At 44.4% G+C, this 25000-nt stretch overlaps 2 protein-coding genes and 1 long non-coding RNA gene across 5 annotated transcripts in view; 1 reads left to right on the forward strand and 2 right to left on the reverse strand.

Annotated features, from left to right (window-relative positions):
- Positions 1-34: 34 nt before the first annotated feature.
- LOC121307765 lies at positions 35-2459 on the reverse strand. Its single transcript, XR_005948388.1, has 3 exons — positions 2002-2459; positions 654-784; positions 35-117 (listed from the first exon to the last, which is right to left on the reverse strand). It is a non-coding gene; the product is annotated as an uncharacterized LOC121307765 (long non-coding RNA).
- Positions 2460-3514: 1055 nt separating this feature from the next.
- On the forward strand, positions 3515-19173 carry sfi1 (SFI1 centrin binding protein). 3 transcript variants are annotated; one of them, XM_041240000.1, is made up of 32 exons: positions 3515-4027; positions 4856-5029; positions 5368-5439; positions 5923-6033; positions 6252-6346; positions 6630-6747; positions 6852-6954; positions 7110-7266; positions 7442-7603; positions 8034-8104; positions 8432-8524; positions 8673-8770; positions 9074-9140; positions 9557-9687; positions 9907-9988; positions 10305-10483; positions 10774-10849; positions 11477-11572; positions 11983-12059; positions 12179-12281; positions 12552-12648; positions 12735-12895; positions 13040-13114; positions 13786-13860; positions 14250-14426; positions 14691-14986; positions 15077-15172; positions 15578-15881; positions 16631-16748; positions 17662-17773; positions 18224-18326; positions 18817-19173. In XM_041240000.1, the coding sequence occupies exons 1-32, from the start codon at positions 3912-3914 to the stop codon at positions 18922-18924; spliced, it is 3903 nt and encodes a 1300-aa protein (XP_041095934.1). In that variant the 5' UTR covers positions 3515-3911; the 3' UTR covers positions 18925-19173. The 3 variants fall into 3 exon arrangements, with proteins under 3 accessions (XP_041095934.1, XP_041095933.1, XP_041095935.1); XM_041239999.1 differs by lacking the exon at positions 18817-19173 and having other exon boundaries at positions 18224-18808; XM_041240001.1 differs by lacking the exon at positions 18817-19173 and having other exon boundaries at positions 17665-17773; positions 18224-18808.
- A 750-nt stretch (positions 19174-19923) lies between these two features.
- Positions 19924-25000, reverse strand: part of LOC121307725 (phosphatidylserine decarboxylase proenzyme, mitochondrial-like) — a 6504-nt gene continuing 1427 nt past the window's right edge. The window contains exons 3-6 of the mRNA XM_041239976.1: positions 24343-24516; positions 23783-23932; positions 21734-21894; positions 19924-20394 (exon numbers count right to left, since the gene is read on the reverse strand). Of these exons, the coding sequence (XP_041095910.1) occupies positions 20125-20394; positions 21734-21894; positions 23783-23932; positions 24343-24516 (755 nt within the window). The 3' untranslated portion in view covers positions 19924-20124. The remainder of the gene's footprint in view (positions 20395-21733; positions 21895-23782; positions 23933-24342; positions 24517-25000) is intronic.

Below are 25000 nucleotides of genomic sequence, written 5' to 3' on the forward strand. Positions count from 1 at the left end.
GAAGTGTTAGCGTGTCAGGCAAATAAATACTCTGTCACAGTACCTGTCATACTTCTCTGAAAGGCATTCATGTCTTTGATTGGACCAGGGGGATTCCTTTATTTCCAGCAGTTCCTCCTGTGGAACACATCAACACATTTAAACAATCCATCCAGAAGAGAATGGAGCGAGAGCAGGGAAAAAAAGCACCTGGACACTAAGCTTAAAAGGCAGCTAGCTGTATTTGAATGAATGTACCAGATCGAAAGCTACAAAGTGATTTGCAGGGACGCGTTTAGATTTCACCAACGGCTTTGAACAATACATTTGTACCAGTGCACTGGTGTAAACCAGCAGAGTCGCAGCACAGTCAGAGTCTCAATGTAACAGACACATTTAACACAGTGGGGTTTAGGTCCAAGGATCCTTCCAAAAACACAGGGATGGAAATTTGCACAGCAGTTCCACCCACTGCAGGTTTTACTATAAGCTTCACTGGCTACAGTGTAGAGGTAATAAGCTCACTTGTGCCTTACTAAAACTCACAGTAAAAGCAGGACTGGACCAAACTGCTATGCAGTTGGAGTCTTATCCCCACCCCCTGGAAATGTATTCAGAATCCAAGGATGAGTTTCCATCCTGGGGTTCACCACCGAAATGGCAGCACAGCCTACCTTGGTGTATCTGTAAGGGTAACTTCTTTCCGAAGTCTTCACAACGTCTACTACAGCTGCTCCGTTTTCATGCTCTTCAATGTATTCAACTTTTTCCATGGTTGTTTTCAGTCAGAAAAAAAATTAAAAATCTGCAAACAAAAGGCAACAAAAAAAAATATCAAATAAGCATGCTGCTTGAGTTTAACCCAAGGATAACTAATGAAATATTTTCTGATGCAAAGTAAAACAATGAAAACAATGCATTCACGTTTTGAGCAGTTATCTTTCTCAGATGTGTACTGGTGTGGAGAGCTCTTACCAAGCCCTGTACTGAGAAAGCTGTGCCTACCCATATACCTGTTACACAGACCAAACTCAACCTATTTCTTGGAGGGGTGAAAAACATTGGAACAGCCTATTTCTCCCCGAGGTGGGATTCAGGCTAGAGAAACACTACTCCGAGCTTTAGGACGCAACTATAGAATTAGGGACAAGTTTTTGGCATGAGCAGTTTAATAGTACAGGTGAAAACCTCACCTGTACCGACTTGTTATTTAACACTGGTAGACATTGCGTTTGATGCAGGCGAGATGTTCTAGGATTAAGAAATATACAACAGTGAATTGCTAGCTACATTTTTGGGTTGTAAACAAAATGTGACAAAGACAGTGCTTAGCTAATACCACATCCACCCACAGTATAGACTAATACCGATTATTCATTCGGTTTGCATTTACTCAGCAACAGAAAACGAACAATTACAGGTCTAGAAAGTAAACACGTCAACATCCGTTGTGATGTCACAAGCCCCCATGAACACAAACTGACTCAATCGCAGCACATCTCACTTGCTTCCATTGAAATTAATAAGATCTCGAGTTCCAAATACATTTAAAATGTAATTCCATAATGCAGACAGCTGCACTTTTCAGTTTTGCCATCACACTGCTTGCTTTGTAGATTTGTTCTTTCGCGATATATATATTTTTGTTGTTTTTATAAAATTAAAGTAAGCGCCAGACAATCTATTCTGAGCCCAATAAAAACAGTTAACAAAAAGACCAAAACCATCCAGACGTTTAAAATGGAGAGGGGCTTTGCACTGTGGCCTTGTGCGAATTATACACCCAACCGCGAAACTGACTCGAAGTTACTGTATATAGCAAGGTATTCACGCTTAAATAAAATGAGTAAATACATACACAATCGTATCGCCTAATGCAGAAGCACACGACCACCTTCAGCTTCCACTGTTAAAGACACAACTGCACACACAAGTGGAAGACGACGATTTGTTATAGTTCGCTTTCCACCAAACCAAGACGTGCAAAAAAACTACAGCAAAACGAATGCCTTCACAACCTACCAGGCGATATGTGAATTCAATGCGTCCCCCAGCGCCGCAACAAACACACCGGCGCGGCGAGAGACCGCGACTCTTTCGCGTTTACTCGTTTTAGATCGCCTTGTATCACACAGCTCGAGTGCCGGCGACTCGAAGGAAAGAGAAACGGCTCCCCTTGTTCTCCCACTCCGCAACCGGCTCCCTCACAGCCCTCCCCTCTCTCAAAGCACGGCGGCTTGCTCTCCCCGGCGCCCCCGCCGTGCAGGCGCTCAATGCCGGTGTGGAAGCCTCACTCTAGCTCGGGGATTGCTCTGGGCGAGTCGGAACAGCGCGGACCTCTCCAGTAACCCACGACTACGGGGCTCGAACCCGGATTATATAGAGGCCGGGAGCCGCCTGACTCCAAATGCAAAGGTATCGCGCCGGCGAACGCGGTCGCCTTCGCTTCACTCAAAAGCATCGAAAATAAAAAATGAACTGCTCGCCTTTTGGATTTTGCTGCGGCTGGTTAGATACTTTTTTAAGTGGAAGCCGCTATTGTTGATGTAAGGACCCCTGCCGGCGAATTGAACAGACGCCTCAATTGCATCACTCACAAGGAGCCCAATCACAACAAAGGAGCCGTGACGTGGGAGACGGCGTGCGTGTCGGTTAGCTATCGTGACGTGCAGAAATGTTTATTTATATATATATTACTTATCGAGCTGTAAATACGAAGAACAGCGATTTCTAAAATAATACCATATAATTATCTGTCGATTATTTAGCTACACGTCGTATGTACATAACCCAGTGAAATGTATCTGCAGACAACACTGCTAGCTGCCGGTATAACTAAGTTACTTCATACAGCTGTCGTTAACTGAAGCATCAAACGCAGCTGATAATGTTTAGAAGTTAGGGCTGACAGACTCTGTGTCCCTATAGACTTTGGCCACTCAGCAATGCGCAAGGCTGTCACCGTTTTTAGTAGTGGGTTTGTGAAGTCTCGTCAAATTGGACCCCTAAATCAACCATAACGCTTGTTCTATTTGAACACATCTAATATGACCTGTGCGCTTTTCCCAGTCATTATCAGTCTCCACCAAACGCACACTGTCGTGAAGGAGGCACAGTTTATTTGCCCCGAAGGTGCCTTCCCTAGAGAGTGCTAACAGGCACTTAAAGTCATTTAAAAACACTGGCTGATCTGTTGCACGCAACTTCAACCTGAAGCACAGCTCCTGAACTCACAGGCCAAGCACCATTAAGACTAATCATAATACTAATAAAAATACAACAGTATGAGTCATTGCAATGAACAATGCAAACACACACACACACACACACACATATATATATTTGTACACACACACTGTATATTGTTGACTCTACCGGTATTCAAATGCAGCATGCATAATATGTATTTTAAGACACGCAGTTGTACCGCCACTCCTGTAGTTGGCACTAAATTTCAGAGCCCACGCAAAAGCATTGCACTCGTTCCTGGAGGCGTCCAGGTACCATAGTAACCGGCGTGTGCAATGCACGGTGGGAGAAGTAACAGCAGGCGGGAGGAAGAGCGCAGTAGGGATGTACTGACGGTAGCGTAACCAGGGCAACTGTCCCAGGGGTAGAGTGAAACCGAGGGCAAAAACAACAGAAAAGTGTATAAAATGAATCAATAAAAGCACAGCTGCAAACCGTGCACTCGATATCTTCCCAAGCAAAGCACAGGATAGGGTAGGGTAGGGTAGGGTAGGGTAGGGTCGCTTTTGTGGCTACCAAAATAAATAATGTGCGCTTTTTAAAAAATGTAATAACTTTTATTTACTCAAAAAAAAAAAAAAAAAAGTTAGATCTGAGTTTATCGTCACATGAAGCACACCCAGAACGCTTTTCTATATAATTAATAACAAGACTTTAGCTGCACCCTCGTCATTTCTACGAACATGGACGTAACCCGTGGGAGTGTCAGATGTCCTGCAGCTAGTCGCAGGAGCAGAAACGCTACGCTGCTGGTGAGACGCGATGGGTCTGAGCTCACACAGAATAAAGGTCACGGCAGGTAAGCGACGCTTTCTGAAAGAGCTGTTTATTGTGTCAAGCGAAGTTGTTACAATTAAATATGAAGAGTGTTCCTGATAAACTGGCCAGCGCCTCAGCACTGTTCTTGGTGAAAAGGCACTCTGTGGTATGCAGTCTTCGGGGCAAATTCGCGCTCCCTACCTGTATTCAGTATTTGGGTTATGGGCAGTTGTGGTTTTTAGATGTCACAGTCCTCTGCAGCCGTCCTCTTCCCTTATTGGTCCCCAGCAGCTTCCTTCAATACCGTAAAAATGTGTTTCGGTTCTCCTAGGAGTTTCGCAGCAAAGGTGGGCTTTCATATATCAGGTCTATTAAACTGTCAAATCTCTCATTGCTTAGATTAACAGGTATTATCATACATACAGTTGTTTCACTTTTAATTTACTAGCTGTCTTTGTGGGACCCACAACATTCTAAAGGTTATTGAATTTGTGATTCTGATTGTGATTATTATTCATTAGTGGACTTGCGTCCGAATTCACACACGTCGGACAGGACTTGCGTCAGCCTAGTTTGGGGCTAATTTCACTGTGAACCAGCTATCACCACCTGCCTTATAGATATTAATGCCGGGACGGAAATAAGACTCCCATTGCATAGCAAGTAGGGCCGTTCCTGGGTTTGCTGTGAGCTTAATTAGACCCGCCAGAGCTTGTTATTCATACAAGATCACAAATGGTTAATTGAACTCCTAGCAAAGCACAGAATGGTTCAAACTGCTCTGAATCAGAATATCTTGTCAACGTTTTAAAGCAGGTGTACTGGAGATTATAGTTCACACTCTTCTATTTTATTTTTTTCTCTGAAGCACTCACGTTACAAAAGACCCCCAGCAAGCTCCAGCCCAGCGGATTCCTGATGATGTACCCCAGAGTGTGAGGAATGATCCGGGGGCAGTCCGTCTGCCGAAAGGGCGTCGGATTCAGTACAGGGTGGCGTACACCTGGAACAGGGGGGGGAGGCTCAAGGAACTGCGCATCAGGTACCTGGTAACATTTCTGGGGATTTGGTGTAAAAACTGTTCTTCATTATTCCCATGGAACATGCATGCCATGAAGCAGAATTCAACTGTGGATTAAAAGTAAGCATGTGTTTTTTTTTGTGTTTTTTTTTAGTTTTTTTTTTAATCTATTTACAAAAATAAAACAACAACTGTATTTTTAAATCCCGCCTTTTCAATTCCATCTTCAGTAGTTGGAACACGATTTATGTTGCTGATTTTCGCTGTGTTCAGTTTGTCTTGGAAGCAGAATTCTGCTGCAAAAAAAAATAAAAAATAAAGAAATAATCAAGTTCAGCAATATTTATTTTGTTCTGCAGACACCTTGGGAGAAAGTTTCTGTACCTGTGGATTGCCAAGACCTTCGGTCGAGTCCTGCCCTCGAAAGCAAGGTAGCATTCTCCCTGTCAGGGTCCCCTCACTCACTCCTGCTGTCTGTGTGGTATTGGTTTGGTTTGGTTCATTTGCATTAGGATTCAGAGCGAGTCGCTGTTTTGATTTCTGCAGCAAGGTCTGAAATCTATGTTAATTGCAGTTTCTTTTGAAGTGTCAACGTTTTGTACACAATTGCTTGCACAACTGGGTGTATTTGCATTTTTTTTTAATGCTTGCTGAGTTATTATTCTGGAGAGCATGAAGGCTATGTAAATGAACACTGCAGGGAAATGCAGCCTGCCCTCTCTTCTTCCTTGGTTCCCTACCTCAAAGAAAAGGGAAAGTATGACGTTTCGCATCAAGTAAAGGCTTTGAAGAATATAGATAGGAGCATCTTATTGCAATTCTGAAAAAGTGTATCTATTTTTCTGGTGATAAAATTGCCCTTTCCTTCTGCTCTTAAGACAATGCTTTCATGTTCCTTTGCCCTTGGTCTCCAGGTCTCATCACAGCTACAGAGTTCTCCAGAAGGCCTTCGAGGAGTGGAGGGAGGAGTGGTGGGTGATCAGGAAGGAATGGAAGCTCAGTGTCCGAGCACACTGCCACTACAGGTAGGAATCAGTGGGCTCTATTCACAGAACTGTACCATCAAGTTTGATTTTCCTGTTCTGGACTATTGGCTGTTTCGTAAATGTTAACATATAGTTTATTCATTATTAAACAGAATTTGGAAATACATTCTTTACTGGACTTGTTTCCTTATAGTTTTACCTTACCATTTTGAATGAGCTGTGGGTAATCTCTGATGGCAATGTGTTTCCCCTTCCAGGTATTACCTGTACAACCTGGTCTTTAAGGGCTGGCAGACCTACGTCCTGCACCAGCGCCAGAAGAAGCAGCAGTATAAGGAAGCCGCCTCGTATGGTTTGTATATCAATTTAAAGTTTAAAGCCCCTCTGAGTGGCCACTATAGAGCTCTCAGAATCATGTCTACCCTCTAAGTACAAGTGACACACCATGGTGACCTCCTGCAACACTCCGCTCCTATGAAGGTAAGAATTACCACATAGAACCAGTGTGTTATTTATTACAAATCGCTAGCAGCACAGTATTGCACAAGTGTATGTTCATTGTATTTTAGTTTTTACCAAGGATTTCAATTGCCAAAAGCTAATAAGACAATACAAGTCTTTCTTTCTTTCTTTAGATAATTCCCGGTGCTTGTCTGCGGCATGGGAACACTGGCAGATATACGTCAGCATGCGGAAAATCAAACAAGACATGCAGTCCAAAGCAAGGGAATTCCAGGAAGCAAACTCGATGCAGTGAGTGGAAGATTCCCATTGGTTCATTATGAAAGCGTGTGCGGCAGTGAGTGATCAGTTTAAAGCTGATGTTGAGCTTCTCTCTGCCGTGCCTCTTTGTACAGGAGCGCGTGGAGGATCTGGGTCCGGGGCCTGCAGAGGAGGCAGAGCCTGTGCCAGATGGACGCGGCAGCACTTCAGCACTGGGCTCAAGGCTTGCAGTACAGGGTCAGTAGCAAGGGGGTGTCATAACTGGGAATAGAGTGCATTAATATGCTGCAGAATATATGTTTCAGTGAGTGTTTGTTGCAATATTCAAATATATTGCAGAGTGTGTTTGAGTTTCTTTCTTCCCCGTGTGTGTTTGTGTGCGTTTCTACCAGGCCTGGGAGCAGTGGAAGGAGGTTCTCCAACGACTGTGGCTGGAGAGAGAGAAGGAGAGGAGGGCTATGCTTCATTATCAGCACCGGTGCCTCAGGAAATCCCTCCAGGTCTGGGTCTTCTATCAACAGCACCGCAAGGCCAAGAAGCAGCAGTACAGTGAGTGGCCAGACTGAGGATAATTCTGCAGAACAAACATTAAAAAGGCTGTTCAAATATTGCATTCTGGTGCTAAAGAGCCAACTAAATTGTCCAGGTTTTAATGACCAGGGAGGGGGCTTGTGTGAAAGTCGTGTTCCTCTAACGTTTAAAGTGCTGCTCTCTCGCTGTGTAGGTCTGGCAGAGCAGGTGAGGCAGGGCTGCCTGGTCCAGCATGTTTTCTGTGAGTGGAGTAGCGCCTGGCAGAGCAGACAGCGTGCCCGCGGCAGGCATGATGCGATCGCTGGGCTAGCAGAGCGCATCACCACACGCAGGGCGTTCATCCACTGGAGACACTGTATCCTTCCACAGAGGCTGGGCGCTGCAGTGTTACGAGTTCAAGTCAGCAGTCTACTGCAATGGGATGTTTGTCGTGTGTTTTTAATTGTTACTTTTCATGCTTTTATTATGTTCAAGGGGAGTGAACATAAAGTGACTCTAGAGACTGACTGCAGTTTTGAGGCTGATGAATAGCGTGCTCTGTTAATTGAAGGTTAAGTGTAAGAACATCTTCACTGTTACACTGGCCTCCAATATTTTTTTTAATGTGCATGTTGGATAGTGAAATAATGCAGGAGAACGGTATACATCAAGATTGCATTATAGTATACCATAAGAAATATACTAACGGTATACTGCAAGGAAGACGTGGTCATATTGGATTCCATCAAATACCTTCTTTTAAGTTCTTTCTGAATGATTTTTTTTTCCCTTGACTTCTACTCAAGATGTCACTTTGTGTGCTGAAGATGCAAAGAAGAGTGAAGCTGCTGAGGAGCACTACAGGCGCCATCTGCTGGTGAGAAAAATACCTTCAGAACGCAGGCAGTAACTTCCTGAGGCATTACTGTGTCTTGGTTATCCTGAACCAGGAAACAAGACTCCCATTGCATAGCAGTTTGAGGCATTCCAGGTTTTACTATGAGTTTAATAAGACACACCTGATCTTCTTACCATACACTGGGGGTAATCAAGCTCATAGTAAAACCTGGAATGGTTGAAACTGCTATTCATTAGGAGTCTTATTTCTATCCCTGTAATAGCAATACTATAAAACAGTAATCAGTGTACTCTGATGCTGTGCCGTGGACTTCTCATGCTCTGTGTAACTTTGTGTCCTGTTCAGCGTAAGGGAATGAAAGCCTTGAGCACGAATATCACACTCAACCGCCTCGGTCAACTCCAGAGCAACCTGGCACACCAGCAGCGCCACACTACAGTAAGTGTAAAGCCAGTGTGTGTGGGTGTCATATTACATCCCTGGTTGCAGAAACTCTGAGTTTGATGTTCTAGAAGTCTACTAAGCACCTCTGGAGGACTCTATTATTCCCTCCTCATCTCTTTCCTCCCCTGACTCCTTCCTGCAGGTGGTGAGGAGGTTTTGGACTCTGTGGAAGCTGCGTGGTGAGGAACGTGAGGAGAAGGGGATGCAGTCGCTAAATCTCAGAGCAACCCGACAGTACAGGTAACAGATCTGCAGGGTTAAAAGGGGTTGTTTTTACTGAAGATGGTAGAAAATGACCAGACTGCAGGGACCTTTTCCCGAAGCCCACTGTTAACGTTGCAAACAGGTGCGTCTTGTCTGGTGTCGAAGGTCTGTGTGATTTTAGGCTAGTTTACAGTTCTTAACACACGTCTGCCCACGATCCAGTCATGATTTCTTTTTTGCTAAGAGCACCCGGTCTTTTTGCGTGTTGGTCAGTCATTGTAAATGTGAATACCTTTGTGGAGGTTACTGATTAAAATACACCTCTTTCTCTTTCTGCAGGACAGTGCTGCTGCGGAAGTCTCTGACCGTCTGGACGGAATACATCAAATGGAGAAGGTGGCGAAAGGTGAGAGGAAGCAATGCGACTGAAGACAGAGATCACTGACTGCTTTGTTAAATGCACTCAGGAGTGTGTATGTGTTTGTGTGTGTGTTCATCACAACTACATACCACATCCAGAAACCGTCCGAGAGCTGTGTAACACTGTACACACTTTGATCACAATACTCCAGCAGCGAAACGACAGCGACAACACAAACTAGCAGCTTTATTACACCTTTTAAAGCCCAAAGTCAACCCACTTTATACATAGGTATCAGAGACACTATTGCCGGGTTATTTTTTATTTGATCTTGATGTAGTGGTAACAATAATAACATAATAATTTAGTTTTTTGTATCTTGGCTTTGCATGTATCTTTGAACAATCACAGTTAATTTCCCTTTGAAGTGAACAAGCTCTGTCTGTGTATTTTGACGGCAGGCGCAGATCGGCAGGGCTGACGAGCACTACACCAGGAAGACATTCCCACGCTGCATTGACACCTGGAGAGAATTCATTCGCCAGGAGAGACGCCACAGGGAGATGAAAGACACGGCTACTCAGTTTTACAAGTAATACTCTGAAACTGTACATGTGCTGTTTTACATTCTGTGCCACTGTCCTTGTGTGTGTATATAAAGCTTGCAGTACAGTTGACCTGCCTGTTGCAGGCAGTTCTGTAGCTGGGAGGCAGTTTGGGTTGTGCTCTGTTGGATTAGCAGAGCTCCACGGATTTATGAAAACTGGTGGTGGGGAAAAAAACAAAAAACATTTCTCATGTGTGCGTTTAGAGAGACGAGACAGAGATGGATATTCTGCACCTGGTGGGAGAGAATGAACCGGCAGAAGGAATATCAGCTGGCTGAGAGAATGGTAATTACTCCACTTTGGGTACGGTTGCATTCGACATGCATTTCAGACTCGCGCATCTGGCTCATCGTAATATATATACAGTGTTTGGTTGTGACCTTGTTCTTTTATTAACAGCTGTGGTCTACAGGACTGTGTAATTATGCTCTGCTAAACTGTTATTTTTTACATGGATTTCCATGCTTTCTCTTGGCTTTACTACACATTGCTTTATTAAGCTTTGCTGTGATTTTACTGCATGTGCTAATGATAGGATAACTTGCCTGTCATGTGATCAGTTTGAAGTGCAATGCTTTGATCCCCTCCCTGTTCTATCCAGGCTGTGATTCATTGTGACCGGCGCACAGCGCTCCAGTTTTGGTGTAGATGGCGTCACCGAGCAGCCTGCCGTCTGGAAGAGAGGGAGAAGGAAGCCGTCGCGGAAGGGCATTTTTCCCGACAGCTATTCCGGAAATCCTTCCGCTGCTGGAGGCAGAACGTCTCCGAGATTAAAGCAGAGTGAGGAAAAGAAGTTTCTACAGCAATCGCTGCAAGCAGTCGCTACTGTTTAAGAGAACTGTATGCTTGTTTGCATAGAGAAGATGTTTCAGGAACCTGTTAAAATATTGTTCTAACCCTTTCATGCATGGCGACGTCTAAGAAACTTCTAAGAAAATAAGCCACATAAACAACATCTCTATTTGTCTACTTTAGTTAATTTCGTGTAAGATTTTTAAATGTGATGGGAGCAATACAAATGTGCTGCTATATCTCATTCTGTTCTCTGTTCATTTTTTAATTCTCTTCAGAAGAGGTAATGAGATGCAAGCGATAAGGCATCAGTTCCACCACAGTCTGAGATGGGCCTGGAACACATGGAGACAGGTGAGGACTTCACTCAGGCAGGCATTACAACAGCGTGCCCTGAACACTGGCTCAGCGGTTTCTTATTTTAAAGAGTGTTTCTAAACGTTCTCTAAGGTAGGATAGAAGTCAGGGTTTTGAAACACAAGCACGAATTTCAAAGCAGGATTGAACCCTGTCACTAGCACCCCGAGTCTCTGAATCGGCTGTGAATCTGTGAGGTCAAAGCTTGTCGTTCTGGTCCAGTGTTTGTAAATGGATAGTATATAGCTATAAGATTGCAAGCTTACATAGTGTTACAGCTTTCATGGGCACTGTGCCAGTCCTTGTTTTAATCAATCAGAATAGGTTTTAATAAAACAGTCTGATCTAACTGTCCATTTGTCTGGTTGCTGACAGAGCCACAGAGAAAAGATTCCCAGCTTTATCTGTTTTGAACAAATTTCTGTTGGCAGCTGTGTTGCCGTGCCTTACCGTTTCTAGGCAGGAGGGGGCAGCCTAGTTTGACAAATGATGTGGCAGTTGTTTTGAATCTATAAAGCCATTGCTTCATAAAGATGCAGGCAATTGTTCAGCCTGAAGTGTGATGAGCAGATCCTGCAGACTGTGCAGGTGAAGCCTGACCTTTGTCTGCCATTCTGTCTATAGTATGTGAAAGTGAGAGGAGAGAAGAGGAGGGTGATCCTCCGAGCGGAGACGCACTGCAGACACACGCTGCTGCACAGAGTCCTGGATGGATGGAAGGTATGGCCAGATCCTATGCAATGGATTGACTCACAGTCAGACCCGTTTAAAGGGATGCTTTTACACCAGCTGCATTTCTGGAAAGTGTTGAATTTCTCACCAGTTTAATACCCTGTAATGGAGCCTATTCAGTTGTTGCAAACAGGCAGCTTCAAACAGAGTTGAAATGTTTAAATGTGATCAAAACCTGACATTTGTTCTTGCTTTCAAAGACACAAGTACACCTCAGACACGCACACACTGATATAGATGCTGTTTTCCACTTTGTCCCTCTTTTCTGTAACGTCTCTGTCGAGACCCGTCGAACTCCAGATCAGTCGAATGCACCCCGATGCGTGTTCTCAGTCAGTCACTGGTGCTGCTCAGTGTTTACCTGATTTACTCATTTATAAATGTCGTTCACTTCGCAGGTGTATCAGCGAGGCGTGCAGCAAGTTCTGCACAGAGTGGAGGAAAAGGACAGGCGTCGGAAGAGAGGCTTGTTAAGGTAACGCCAGAGTGAAGAGTGCTGATCAAATGGGATCAGTCATTGTTTTGTGCGATTTTAAAAAAACATATTTTTAGATTTCTTTATTTTTTTGTATTTTCTTTTTTTTTCTTTTCAAGGGTGACCTTCAAAGTGTGGCGAGAGAAGGCAGTGAGCCTCGCAGACGAAGCTCGAAAGCTTTGCAGAGCAGAGCAGCATTACTGCAGGACGCTGCTTTCGAAGGTAGCCAGCCTTGTGTAAAGAGCAAGTGGAAGAGCCTCAGAAAGCCACTGCAAAGATTGTATTCTCTCTGTCCCTTTTGGTGGCCAGCTGCACAGCGCATGATAAACTAGGCTTTTTTTATGTGTTACCATTGCTTTGCTTTGCTAAGATTGTACTGGGAAAGACTTCCATTGCGTAGCGGTTACAGCTGTTTCAGGGCTTACTGTGTGCTTACTCCTCATCCAGTTTTTTATAAATGAGTCTGCTACCCTCTGTCTCTGTCTGTTTCAGGCTCTGTTGGGATGGCGAGATGAGATTTCCCTTCAGGTTTACTATAGACAGCAGGAGCAGGACGCTGTGCACGAGGCTCAGAAGCACATTGCAATGGGTAAAACAGTTTTAACACTTGCAGCTTTCATACCTTTTGTCAAGGGGAATGTATCTGTATCTGTCTGTATCTCTTGTGCTTTTCAGTGAGATTGCAGCACATGTTCTCACACTGGAGGGAGTTCAGTAGGAAGTCAGTGGAGCACAGGTCAAAGATGGAGGTCGCTGCACAGCACCATGGGAGATGTATTCTAAGGAAGTGCGTATCCTCGTGGAAACTGTACCATCACGGCTGCATACGGAAAATGGTGAGCAGCAGAAAGGTTTTTTGCCGTTTCTGTTTCAACAGAACAGATTTCGTTTTTAATCCCTGGTTAAGCTCAAATAAAGAAGATACGCTGTACACTGCGTTGCAATGTTGAGTAAGATAACGTGCTGTTTGTGTTTTTCAGATGTTGTGTCGTCAGGGGGAGTGGTTCCAGGCACAGAGACTCTATCAACACTATTTTACCTGTTGGACAGTGCAGGTAAGAAATCTCACATGAATGAAGGAGTAGTGTTTCATTTATTATGGGGTTTGACCAATTTTTCGAATCCATTAAATAAATAAATAAATAAATAGTCTAAGTCATGACTGGAGTTAGGCTGCTCTCCTCCTGTGTACTTCTCTGTTTGCAAGCGTGCCAGACTGCTCTTCACTGAGATACCCCCGATCTGTCCTAATGCTGCCCAGGCTGACTGACTGACTGTCTCCTCTTGTTCAGACATGGCTTGCTTCCAAACACCTCAAACCAGCAGGGTAGAGACAAGCCTCCCATTGCAAAGCAGAAAGGGCAGCCGCCCCATGCTTCATAATGAGCTGGCATTGAAGCACTGTGCAGGACGCGGGCTGAGCTGTGTGATTAGTCTTGCCTGTAAAACGTGGCCAAAGTTGAAGGATTTTTTATTTTTATTGTGTGGGTTTTATGGATTAACAAACAGACACCATGCACTGCAAATGGGCTGTTAAGTGGATATCATTGATTTTGCAGACCTATTTATAACAAGCACTCAAGGGACCAACCAAAAGCTTGTATTGACAAAGGGGCTCTATGTGGGCCATACCGAATCGACATGTGGCAAAACCGGTCTGTAATACAGGTTTAATTGTGCCTAATATTATAAGAAACAGGTTCTCACAGATTGCTTTTGTGCACAGATGCTGGGCAGGCAGAGAGAGGAACAGCAGACGGTCAGCGCTCTCTGGCACTGGTGCTTCAACCTGCAGGGCAAGGTAGGAACAAGCCTGTCTCACTGCGGGGCTGCCTGAACAAAACACAAGATGTGTGCCGACCTGGAAAAAAGCCTGACTGTTCCCCTGTACATCCAGCAGGTGCTCAGAGAGACCTGATCATCACATTCTGGGGAACAAAAGCCATTTGCTCTTTTACTGCAGAATTCCCACCTACAACAGGTCTTCATTTCCCCTCTGCTTCTACTTTTTCAAAGCGTGCCTGTCATTCAGATGTTTCCTCCTTTGATCTGTAACTTTGAATCCCCACAAGCTGAGTCACATCGCTTCTTGGTCTCGTAGACAAACGTCTCAAAGGAACTGTAACCAATGCTGTTCTTAGTTTTTGTTAACATTATTGCCTCTTTCTTGTTTGTTTGTTCATACTGCAGGTGTTTGATGCCTGGGTAGGCTATGTTCTGGAGGAGAGAAGGAAGAAGGTTCGGGTCCAGAAAGCGGTGCAGTTCTATCGGTCTCAGCTTCTCCGGGAGGGGGCCTCGCAGATCCTGCGCTATGCTGCTGACATGGCCCAGTTCCGAGGGACGCTGGCGGCACAGCAGCAGGTCAAGGTGAGGGGAGCTGGGAAGAAACCTCTCCACGCACTGCGGCATTGCATAGAGACTTTCAAGATGCAGCAATTCATTGATTTAATCAGCTGTTATTGATCAATATATTTAACCTTGTGTCCTGTTTGAAGCGTCATGTAACGAGCTACCCAGCAGCAGGTGTTTTGTGATGAGAAATGCCAGAATCTGTTAAAAAAAAAAAATCTCCTTACTTTTAATAATACCATTGATAAGGTTTTTCAGTTGTATTTCTGTGTGTTTCCTCAGTCTGCCTACAGTCTTCACCAGGTCGTTCACCGCTGTGCAATGACTTGGAAACACAGGGCTCTCTGTCACAAAGAGAGAAGGAGATCTCACCCAGCCGCTGTCCCTCCGAAGAAAGCGGTGACGTTCCATCTCCCAGCCGAGGCCAGGGCTGAGCCGGAGCACAGACCGGAGCGTGTGGAAGTGGGGCTGCTCCTCGAGTACAACAGGAAGACCCTGAAACCTGAAGGGGTACCGGCGTCGCTGGGGCCCAGAGAGCCCCTTGAGGATGAACTGGGAGTATCTCCAGGGGCCAGGAGGTACCGTAGGAGTTTCTGGCTGCACTTAGTATTGTTAGAATGCTGTACTGAATTACACTGAATGATAATTCCCGCGGTTCTGTGTTGCAGTCCAGTCCTACGTCAGAGGAGGCTGCAGCCCAGAAGACCCGACTTCCTGTTGCGCTCCCTGGAGAAGGAGGGGCTCCACAAGCCTGGAAGCAGCAGGTGGGCTTGTTAAACATAGATATAAGAATCCTCTTTCAGAAAAATAGAAGAGATTTATGTTCATTTTTATCCCGTAGCAGCAATACTGGAGCCACACATGTGGGCACTCATCACACAGAAAGAAATCTATATATCTACAATGAGATTTCCTTAATGCTCCAGACGGGACCATCAGTAAATGTTTACCCGCACTACACACAAATGCTGCCTCTGTGCTGCTGCCAGGAGCATTGATTGTACGGAAAACGAAGCGCTTTGCATTTAAAAGCTTTCAGTTTTGATAAAGGGATAAGGCTGACATTGGCACTTACTCGCTGAACTAAGTAATTGTAAAACCTGAATGTACAATTCAGAACCTCGCAGTGCTGTGCTGGACGTCAATATCACTTTCCTTTTCTGTTTCAGTAATCCTGAGTCCCTGAGAGAACAGCCAGCTGCCCAGTCTCTGTCCAGCACAGAGAGCTGCACACAGGAAGACAGTCCAGTCTTCACGCAGCCACCCGCCCCCACTCCGCAGCCTCTCTCCAGTAAACCCGGTTCTGAAGGGACAGGGCAGCTCAGATCTCCGCTGGTACCGGCACAAGGACCCGGGGTACCAGCAGCAGCTCCTAGGAAGCTGCCAGTGTACCATCCGGACCTGTCTCGCCAGAAAGAGGAGCTCCTGCCACCGTCTTGTTTCATGATGCCCAAGAGAGGGCGAGCGCACACAGTAAGCAGAGCTGTGTGCGATGTGTACTGCTCCAGGGCACTACAAGTACTGGCCTGCTTTTAGTTGAACCTCTTACAGTGTTACAGAGCGTGTATGTTACGGTTCTGTTGCAGTAGATTTTTTTTTGGTTTGGTTCAGTCTTCCTAAAGACCCTGAAGGACCAGGAGGAATACTTGGCAAAATCCATGTCTGTGTGCAGTCTAAAAACCCGCCAAAGCTGCTTTATTCAAGCACAGCGATAAGACAGAGTGCACGAGGAATTAACAGTGAGCGACGAGTCTCGAACTTTAACAAATACTAAATATATACAGTGACCTGTAACAACAATAAAAACACACACTTGGGGAGTTCACCTCTTCTAGGCTGCTGGCTGCGTACAGGGTTCTGAAAGGGGGGTTTAAATGAATTAAACAGGGTCTTTAAAGCGTTGATGGGACAGGTGATGAGAAATCCGTATTCTCACAGCTACAAACACACCTCTGCAATCTCACAGAGGCTTATCTTAGTGAAGCAGTGAGGTAACGCTCGAGATTATAAGAAACTAACCCCCCTAGTGACCTGGTCATCTTTTGACCCATAGACATTTCGGCTCTGCCAACTGACCTTGTAAAACCAAGTGATCTAATTACAACCCTGTGAACGAGAGTAAAGGCCATGGGAAAGATAGGTCCAAGCATGGATAAGCCAATTCGTGTGTTCTAGAATATTTCATTGGAATTCATTGTGATGCTTTTCCTCCTTCCTTCCAGAGAGTTGGCTCCCCAGGCAGACAACCTGCCAGTAAAGGTCAGACCCCAGAGCTGCTGTCTCCAGAGGTCTTCACTGTGAAAAGAGGCCGGCGCGCTCTCAGCTTTGAGGAGGACTCGGGTATGAAACACTTAGCACACATTCAGGTCGCTCTGGCTGTGTGTGTTCATAGGAGCTCTCCTTTACAAGAAGACAGGAACCCAGACGTGAGCTTCCTCATGTGCTTCGGTACAATGCAGCAGTTGAATCGTTGTACTTCAGAGTGCTTTACTGTGCCAAAAACGGGTGCATTTAGGTAATGTGTCATTTAAAAGAATATACAGCAGATGCACATAACACTCAAAAGTACAATGTTGTGTCTGCCCAGCTTTCGTTTATTGTGCTTACATTGAAACAATGTCTGTTCATTCTTCTATTCCAATAGAACCATCCTGACGTTTTTAAAGAGTTTACAACAAGCAGCAGCAGCTGTGTTGTTGTGAAAGATTTGCATTTGTTAGGAAACAGAAAGGTCTCAGCTAGAAGCTATCGGCACCCAGCTTAGGCAATTCAATGAACCGAGAGGCTAATACACACACACAAGATTGTAACACATGCTGATAGCCAGTCAGCACTAGCATCTGTTCTCTGAAATGAAGTAATTGCTTAAACGGTAGGTAGAGCACTAAACTTTCCACGTGTCAAAGCCTCAGACTCCTCCAGCCACTAGCAGAGGTTACACCACCTACTATAGGTCAAGCACTTGGGCTCTTTTCTATTCCTGTCTGGAACAGAGGGGTTGAGGTAGCTCTCTCTGTACGTGACATGCTATTCACAGAAGTGTGGCATACGCAGGGATCCCATTGCACAGCACTTTGAGCCACTCCAGGTGTTGCTAGGAGCCTGGCGAGCCGTGATGCACAGGTGCCAATGAAATGTCCAGACGGCTTGGCATTCTGTTTATCGAGTCCGATCTGAGTGCACAGTTAAAGACTAGGCCAGTGTCCCTGGAGCTGACCTTGCTCAAAGCCCTTGTGTTTGTTTGTGTAATAAGCAGAGGAAGGGGGTGGGGATCACAGCGAGGACTGCGACCGGCAGCTAGAAGCGGAACTGCAACAGATCCAACAGGACATGCAGCGTTTCCATGACAACAAGCTAAACCTGAAGTAAGGATTTGTTTTTCTCTCTCTGTCTCAGCAGGCTGTTAACATGTTATATGATCCGTGAATGAATGTAATTAAAACTAAAGCAGAGCCACTGATGCTAGCAGGGGAAATGCAGTGCCTTGTAAAATTCCACCACGGGCTGCCTGAGTCATCAGATCAGATTACTGTTCGTTTTCTGGCTTTACCCCGTATTGAGCGTTTGAGCAAATAATACGCATCACAGAGCACACAGACATTGTTTCTTCTAGTGCCTTCAGTATCAACTTCATTTAAACTTAATTTAGCTTTTTATACAAGCTTTACATTACAATGCATTCAAATCAGTCAATCAGTGAAACCGTGAGGGCACGCTTCCCTGCACCTCCCCACAGCTCAGGGCTTACTTCAGCAGGCAATGAGTCGGCAGTGGATCACCTGGTGTGTGTTTCTATACTTTCTTCTGCTGTGCAGGACCTGGCACAAACAGGCTGAGCTGCTGAGAGCCTGGCTGCAGGGAAATGAGGCAGAGGAGGAGGGAGAGGAAGCCCAGCAAATACAGCAGGACCTGGAGGAGGTAAGAGCAGGATCGGGGAATCTGAGAGATGCACATTGTGTTCTGAGCAAAAGCAATCAAAACTCTAGTTTATTTCCATCCCTGCAGAATATGAATCCCATTGCAGATTGATCCATTCCTGCTTGTACTAAGACACACCTGAGCTTGTTACCTATAAACTGGCTGATCACTCTCGTAGTAAAACCTGGAATGGGTGAAACTGCTATGCAATAAGAGTCTTAATTCTAGTCCTGGTTCTGTGAATTCCTAAATAGTATGTATGTATGTATGTATGTATGTATGTATTTTTTTCTATGCATATTAATATAACATTAGTAACCCAACACCCTAAGATGTTCCTCCTGCAGCTATTCAGCATTTCTTTTTAATTTTGTTAAACGACTCTGCCATGCCCATCTCTCTAAATAAAAAGGATAGTTAGTTAGACGGGCAGTTCAGTTCCAGACCCTGCGATCATTATTAAACCCGTTCTCCACTTTCCCTTCTGCAGCTGGAGCTGAAGACAGAGATTCTCAGAGAGAGGCTGAAGCAGGAAAGACCTCGGATTGAGCAGCACGCTGCTCGGATTAAAGAGATTCGCAGCATGCTGGCAGCGTGACCTCCCTGCCTTCCTCCATCACAAACAAGCAGCAAGCACTTTCAGGACTGAGCTGGGAACGCAGTCTCTGAATGGACGTTACAATGGAAATTCTGCTTATGTAAATTTGATATGCTAAATAATTTGTTACCTAATTTAAAACTGTTTAAATAAAAAATACATATGTGCACAAACTGAGTCTTTATAAGGTTAGATTAATATTACTATTTTTTTTTTAATTCTTCTCAGAAACCCAAAAATAACGCAAATGAAAATTTACAAAACCCAATTAAGAATAGGCATTTTTAAATTTGTATTAATGACTTTTTTATTATTTAAAATGTATGCAGTGTTAAATGAGTACATGATTCAAGTATTTTACATTACATATAAAAAAATACTGTATAACTAACTTGAAATCAGCCAGTGGGTTCTCTAGTCGGAGCTACTCAGCCTAGAAAGTTCTTAGCATCAACCTGCCCCTTGTTTTTGTAAATTTTTCTGCTAGATCAAGCCAGGAGACACTGGTAACGTGTAGTGTTCCGCGTGTGTCTGGTGGCCAGCCAGGTTCTTCAGTGTGACAGAGCAAGCAGGACAGACTGCCAAGCCATGTCATCACATAGCTTCCACATGGAACAGCAAAACAAAAGCCTACACTGTGTAGATTAACAGCTCCTTATAAAAACATTTAAAAAAAACAACCAACCACCAACTCCCCCGGAACAGAAAAGTATAACCTTTTTGGCACAACAAGGAAACGAAACAGACGTATAGTAGAGTTTAAACTGGTGGATTGTTGGCCACCACCAGGTCTCCAGCCAGGACTCAACCCATTAGTAAAAAGTTGTGTGAAGAAAGTTGTGGCACCAAACTTGATTTACATAACAATGATTTTTTTTTTCCTGTGTGCGTGTTTCTGTGTTTTTTTAATTGTATTAAAACTGTAAAAGGTGCTGCTTACAGTGTATGCAATTTTGCAGGGATTTAAAACCAAAAAAAAAAAAAATGGGGTGGAAAAAATAATCTTTCAGTGTGACTAAGAATAAAAAACTTCCCTCTGATAGAAGCAACTGGCACTGTTCTCATAGCAAGCAATGAGGAGAGAGGGAGGGAGGGAGGGAGGGAGGGAGGGAAAGTAAAAAGCAGCATGTTGTCTCAAGTATATTCATGCCGGTCCTGGGCAGAAGATAATAACTCTTCCAGTAGGCTCTTTACTGCAGCTCACACGTCCCGTTCGGAGTCCTTTTCCGCATCCGTTGCATTCCCTCTCATGGTCCCGAGGGCTTCTCCAAAACGGATCTTCTGCCCAGCGCTGATGTTAAAGGTAAAGTCTTTGGGGGCCTCGAAGAGCAGGACGATGGTGGACCCCAGGTTGAACTCCCCCAGGTGCTCCCCTTTCCGCATGGTCACCCCATCTTTGTTGTTGTTGGAGATATAGCTAAAGTCATTAAAAGATCCTTTGCTGTAGCGAGGGCTGTTTGTGTGCAACTCCTAGGAAAACAAGAAGTTCACTCTCACATGTACACTCACACACATTCAAGCAGGGGTTTGTGCAGGTCAAAAAAACGACACTAGGTCAAACGAAATTGAAGACCTTTTCCGCTCTTCCAGACTAAAAGCCAGCAGAACAGAAGAAGTGGACAAAGTGGAGAACAGTGGAGCGACAGTTATTGGAAAAAATACAGTACCAGTCAAAAGTTTGAGTACACTTGTTGGAAACTAGTTTTTTTTTCATAATTGTCAATGTTTTACGTCGTATATGTTTCTGTAAATACTTGAAAATGAAAACACATGTTACAATATACAAAACAGAACATAAGGAGTATCAAAGCAATGTTCAAGAAAATTGAACATTGTCTCTAAATCTTGGATTCCTCAAAATAGCCACCCTTTGCCTTAATAACAGCCTCACAAACACGAGGCATTCGGTTAACAAGTTTCAACAGGAAATCACAGGACATGTCTTCCCAGATCTTCTGCAGCAATTCCCAGAGATGTAGGGCACTTGTGGGTAGCTTTGCTTTGACTCTTCTGTCCAGTTCGTCCCATACAAGTTCTATGGGATTGAGGTCTGGAGACTGGGCAGGCCAGGTCATTAGATTGAGTTGTCCTTCACTTCTTCGTCAGATAGTTCTTGCACAACTTTGAGGTGTGTTTCGGGTCATTATCTTGCTGTAGAATGAAGGACTGCCCAACTAGCCCTAATGGAATGCCCTGATGGAATGGCATGCCTCTGAAGTATGCTATGATAGCCAGGCTGGTTGAGCTTGCCATGGACTTGGTAAAGATCACCAACTCTGTCACCAGCAAAGCAACCCCAGACCATGACACTGCCTCCTCCATGCTTGACAGTGGGAACCACACATGCAGAACTCATGCGCTCACCCTCTCTGCATCTTACAAATACTTGACGGTTGGACACAAATATTTCAAATTTTGACTCATCAGTCCATAAGACCAACTTCCACTCCTCAAACGTCCAGTTTCTGTGTTTTTTCCTCTTATTCTGCACTCTTAACAATGGTTTCTTTGCAGAAATTCTTCCATTTCATTGAAATTGACAAGATTTACATTTTCATTTAAAAATACAATTTTTGAATGCAATTCACTTATGATTATCAGCTTATATAAGTACACGTATCATATAATGAAATATTAAGTGTTTATAGACAAGTTTATACAGTTAAAAGCATAGATAATCATGAAAAACCTGGTTTCAAGCACTTTTGACTGGTACTGTATCTGTGGCATTAGGTCCTGGACAGTTGGCATAATACAGCTTCAGTGAACTCCAGTTTGAGATGTTTTTAGTTGTCATATTGCTACTCACCCTGTCAAAATAAATGCGGATGGATCCTACATTAGTGGCCCCGACCGCGGTGAGCGAGAAGAAGCCGTGTGTCCACTCCCCGCTGAGGACCACGCGCTCATTGTGACAGAACAGCTCCTTTATCCAGCGGGCAACGCCAGGGTTCACCGACATGAGGGAGCCTGCAGTGAGCGAGGCAGGAGAGGAGAAGATCATTGCAAAGAGAGAGAGAGAGAGAGAGAGAGAGAGAGAGAGAGAGAGAGAGAGAGAAGACTTTTGCAAGATGGGGACTTCATATTGAATAACCACTTAAAATATAAAATGAGGACACGACCCCAGTGAAGAAACAAGCCTGATTGAGATTAAGGGAGAGGTGGGGTCTGTATTATACTGCCTGCAGTGCGTCAATGCAATCAACGTTTCTGACCTCTAAAATAAATAAACTCTGAAATGCTCTGATTGTGCATTCAAACCACCCACTGGCAACGGCTGCTACTGGCAACAAACCTCTTTTTTTTTTTTTTATACTCTGTTCTCATTTTCTGAAAGCGTCCATTCTAGAATCTCGTTGCTCAGTTTCATTGTTCAAAATGAACGGAGCAAAGCTGGCTGGCTTTCCTCATCACTCTGCATACAAAGCATGTTCCTGGGGTTGAAAGCACTGCATTGCCAGCAATGGAAAGACCCTCCTGGGAGATCTCCCTTTCATTGCATCCAGCCTGCCATGCTCTGTGCATTGTGAAACCTGCCATGCTCTGTGCATTGTGAAACATTTTGGCAGCATTCCTTCCCATACAGGTTTTTAAAAATGCTATGTAATAATACCTAGCCTTATTATTACATATGCAGACAGACAGACACAGTAAACCCTGCAGGAACTGTAGACCAGAGAACAGATTTTTGGGGGTTTTCAACAGTGCTAACAGTCCAGTCACTGCTGGTTTCAATGTGTATACATATATATTTTACAGACATTAAATACAGTGCAGGAGCACTGGATATTCTACATTTTGAAAAAGGTCAGGTCTTTTTTTTTTCTTGTTAGTGCCATGAATAATCTGCATTCCTTTTTTTGTTAAATCCTGCTTCACAAAGAACATTTTAACCAAAACCCAGGGAAAGCCAAGATCCAGCAGACAAAAGGCAAATGGCATTAAAAAAAAAAAACACAACGCAGCCCGTTGTTGAAACAGAAGTTATTCATTCCTGTGTAATCCTGCTGGACTTAATGAATCAGCTCTCAGCTGCAACTAAACACATCACTCTGCATCTTTCTGCTGACCATGGCATTCCCTGCTGGGGTCCCATCAGCTGTTACACGACATTTCTTTTCTACTCGCGGTCTCTGGGCTCAAGCCGGTGGGGTTTGCTGCCCGGGTCCTGCATTGCATCAAAAGGCAATTTATTTCCCTGTCATTACTGCAGCAGTGCTGGCTCTCTTCTCAGATCATGTGTCAAAGAGATTAAAACACATCCATCCACTTGCTGAACTTGTTTAAAAAGGGTACCGACGCTGTGCAATCGTACATGAAGATGCATCAACTGCAACGACATGAGACCCGCACACGCCTGACTGTCAGTGCAATGATCCACTCGTTTACTGCAGGATCAACCCAAGCAAAAGCCTGCCTTCCCACACCTGTAATCACTTTCACTTCAGAGCCATTGTTTTAGGGTAGCAAGACATGGCTGTCTGGATTAGTGATTTTAAGAGACACAGTTACAGAGTGATGGGTGCTGTGCCGTTGACAGAGCCTTCGCTAGGGCGTGGTGCAGAGCCAGGGCAAGTGAAACTGCTTCTGTGGCTCACGCAGCAAATATCTTGGGATTCTTTGGTAAAGGTGGGTTCGATTGCCTGCAGCTGTCTATCAAACCAACACGGCAGTTTATTTAAACAGTACCGTGCAGCACTCATGTGAAATGTGTAGCTAAAACATCTCTTTCATGTTTTTAATTATTTCTATTATTATTACTGTTATTATTAATAACGGCAGATGCTTTATAAAGCCAGGTTATTGTGTAAAGTAAGCGATGATGTGTTGTTGAGAGCAGGGGGTGTGCAGGACTCACCTGGGAAGTGGCGTCGGTGTGCCACGCGCCAGTCTGTGGGGGAGTGGAAGCAGTGATAGTCTCCAGGTGCCAGGTAGATCACACAGTGGAACAGCTGGTTACCCTCCTTTGTTACCAGAAGATCCTGGAACGAGCCTGTGTCATCTTCACCTGCGGAACCAATACCCCAGAATACACACTGAAAACCAGAAGCACAGCCTAAAAGAGGAATTCATGTTACTTTTTAAATAAAATAATATTACATTTTTATTCCTGTGAAAATTATCGTTTATATATATTTCTACTAATTCAACAATTGCATTTCAGGGATGGAAATAAGACTCCCCTTGCATAGCAGTTTCCCCCCATTCCAGACTGTAATACGAGCTGGATTAGCCCCAGTGTATACATGCCAAGCTCAGGGGTGTCTTATTAAACTCCTAGTAAAACCAGGAATGGATCACACTGCTATGCAACAGGAGCCTTGTTTCGATCCCTGAACTCAGGTTCTCTTTTTCCATGTGCTGAGCGTTCCTGCAGTGCTGTGGTTACTCCACATACCGCTGTGCACACATGCTTACTCTTCTTAATGTTCAGGTCTGCCCAGGTGTGCGGGCCGAGGAAGGTTTCCAGGGAATAGGTGACTCCCTTCACCTGCTCCACCTCACAGTTCTTCACCCGCCCGAAATGGAGGATCTTGCCATCCGAGGGGCTGATCTGGAAGAGAGAAGACGCAAAAAGAAATAAAATCTGGCCTCAATCACTTCAAACCCGCAGTCAGAGCCATACACTCTAGCACAGCACATGCAAGCCTGTCTACCCACTATATCTGCCCATGCACGCTTTCCTGGCGGGAAGGGTTAATGCAGACCACGCTGCCCTGAATTCTCTCAGCACGTTTCTCTCACACACAGTTCAAGCTGCATTGACAGGCTGACAAATTGAAGTATAGAATTGCATAAAATAAAAATAAAAAAGATCAATTGATATTTGTGATATTTGATAAGATATTTGTGACCTGTGAAAAAAGTCCCCCGAAATTTCAAATATATTTTGCATGCAACTATATATATATATATATAAATGAGCGAACGCTCTAAGAGTTGTAGAAAATAACAGTTTTAATTAGAAGCGAGCTGAAGAGACGTGATCTCAACTCTGTCCCCCCTCGCTAAGACAGCACATATTTTGCTTCACTATAGCTCTCCAGGCGTTGCGATGCTTTCTCTGTGCTTTACT

This window comes from Polyodon spathula, chromosome 58 (genome assembly GCF_017654505.1).
Source record: "Polyodon spathula isolate WHYD16114869_AA chromosome 58, ASM1765450v1, whole genome shotgun sequence".
Taxonomy (NCBI): domain Eukaryota; kingdom Metazoa; phylum Chordata; class Actinopteri; order Acipenseriformes; family Polyodontidae; genus Polyodon; species Polyodon spathula.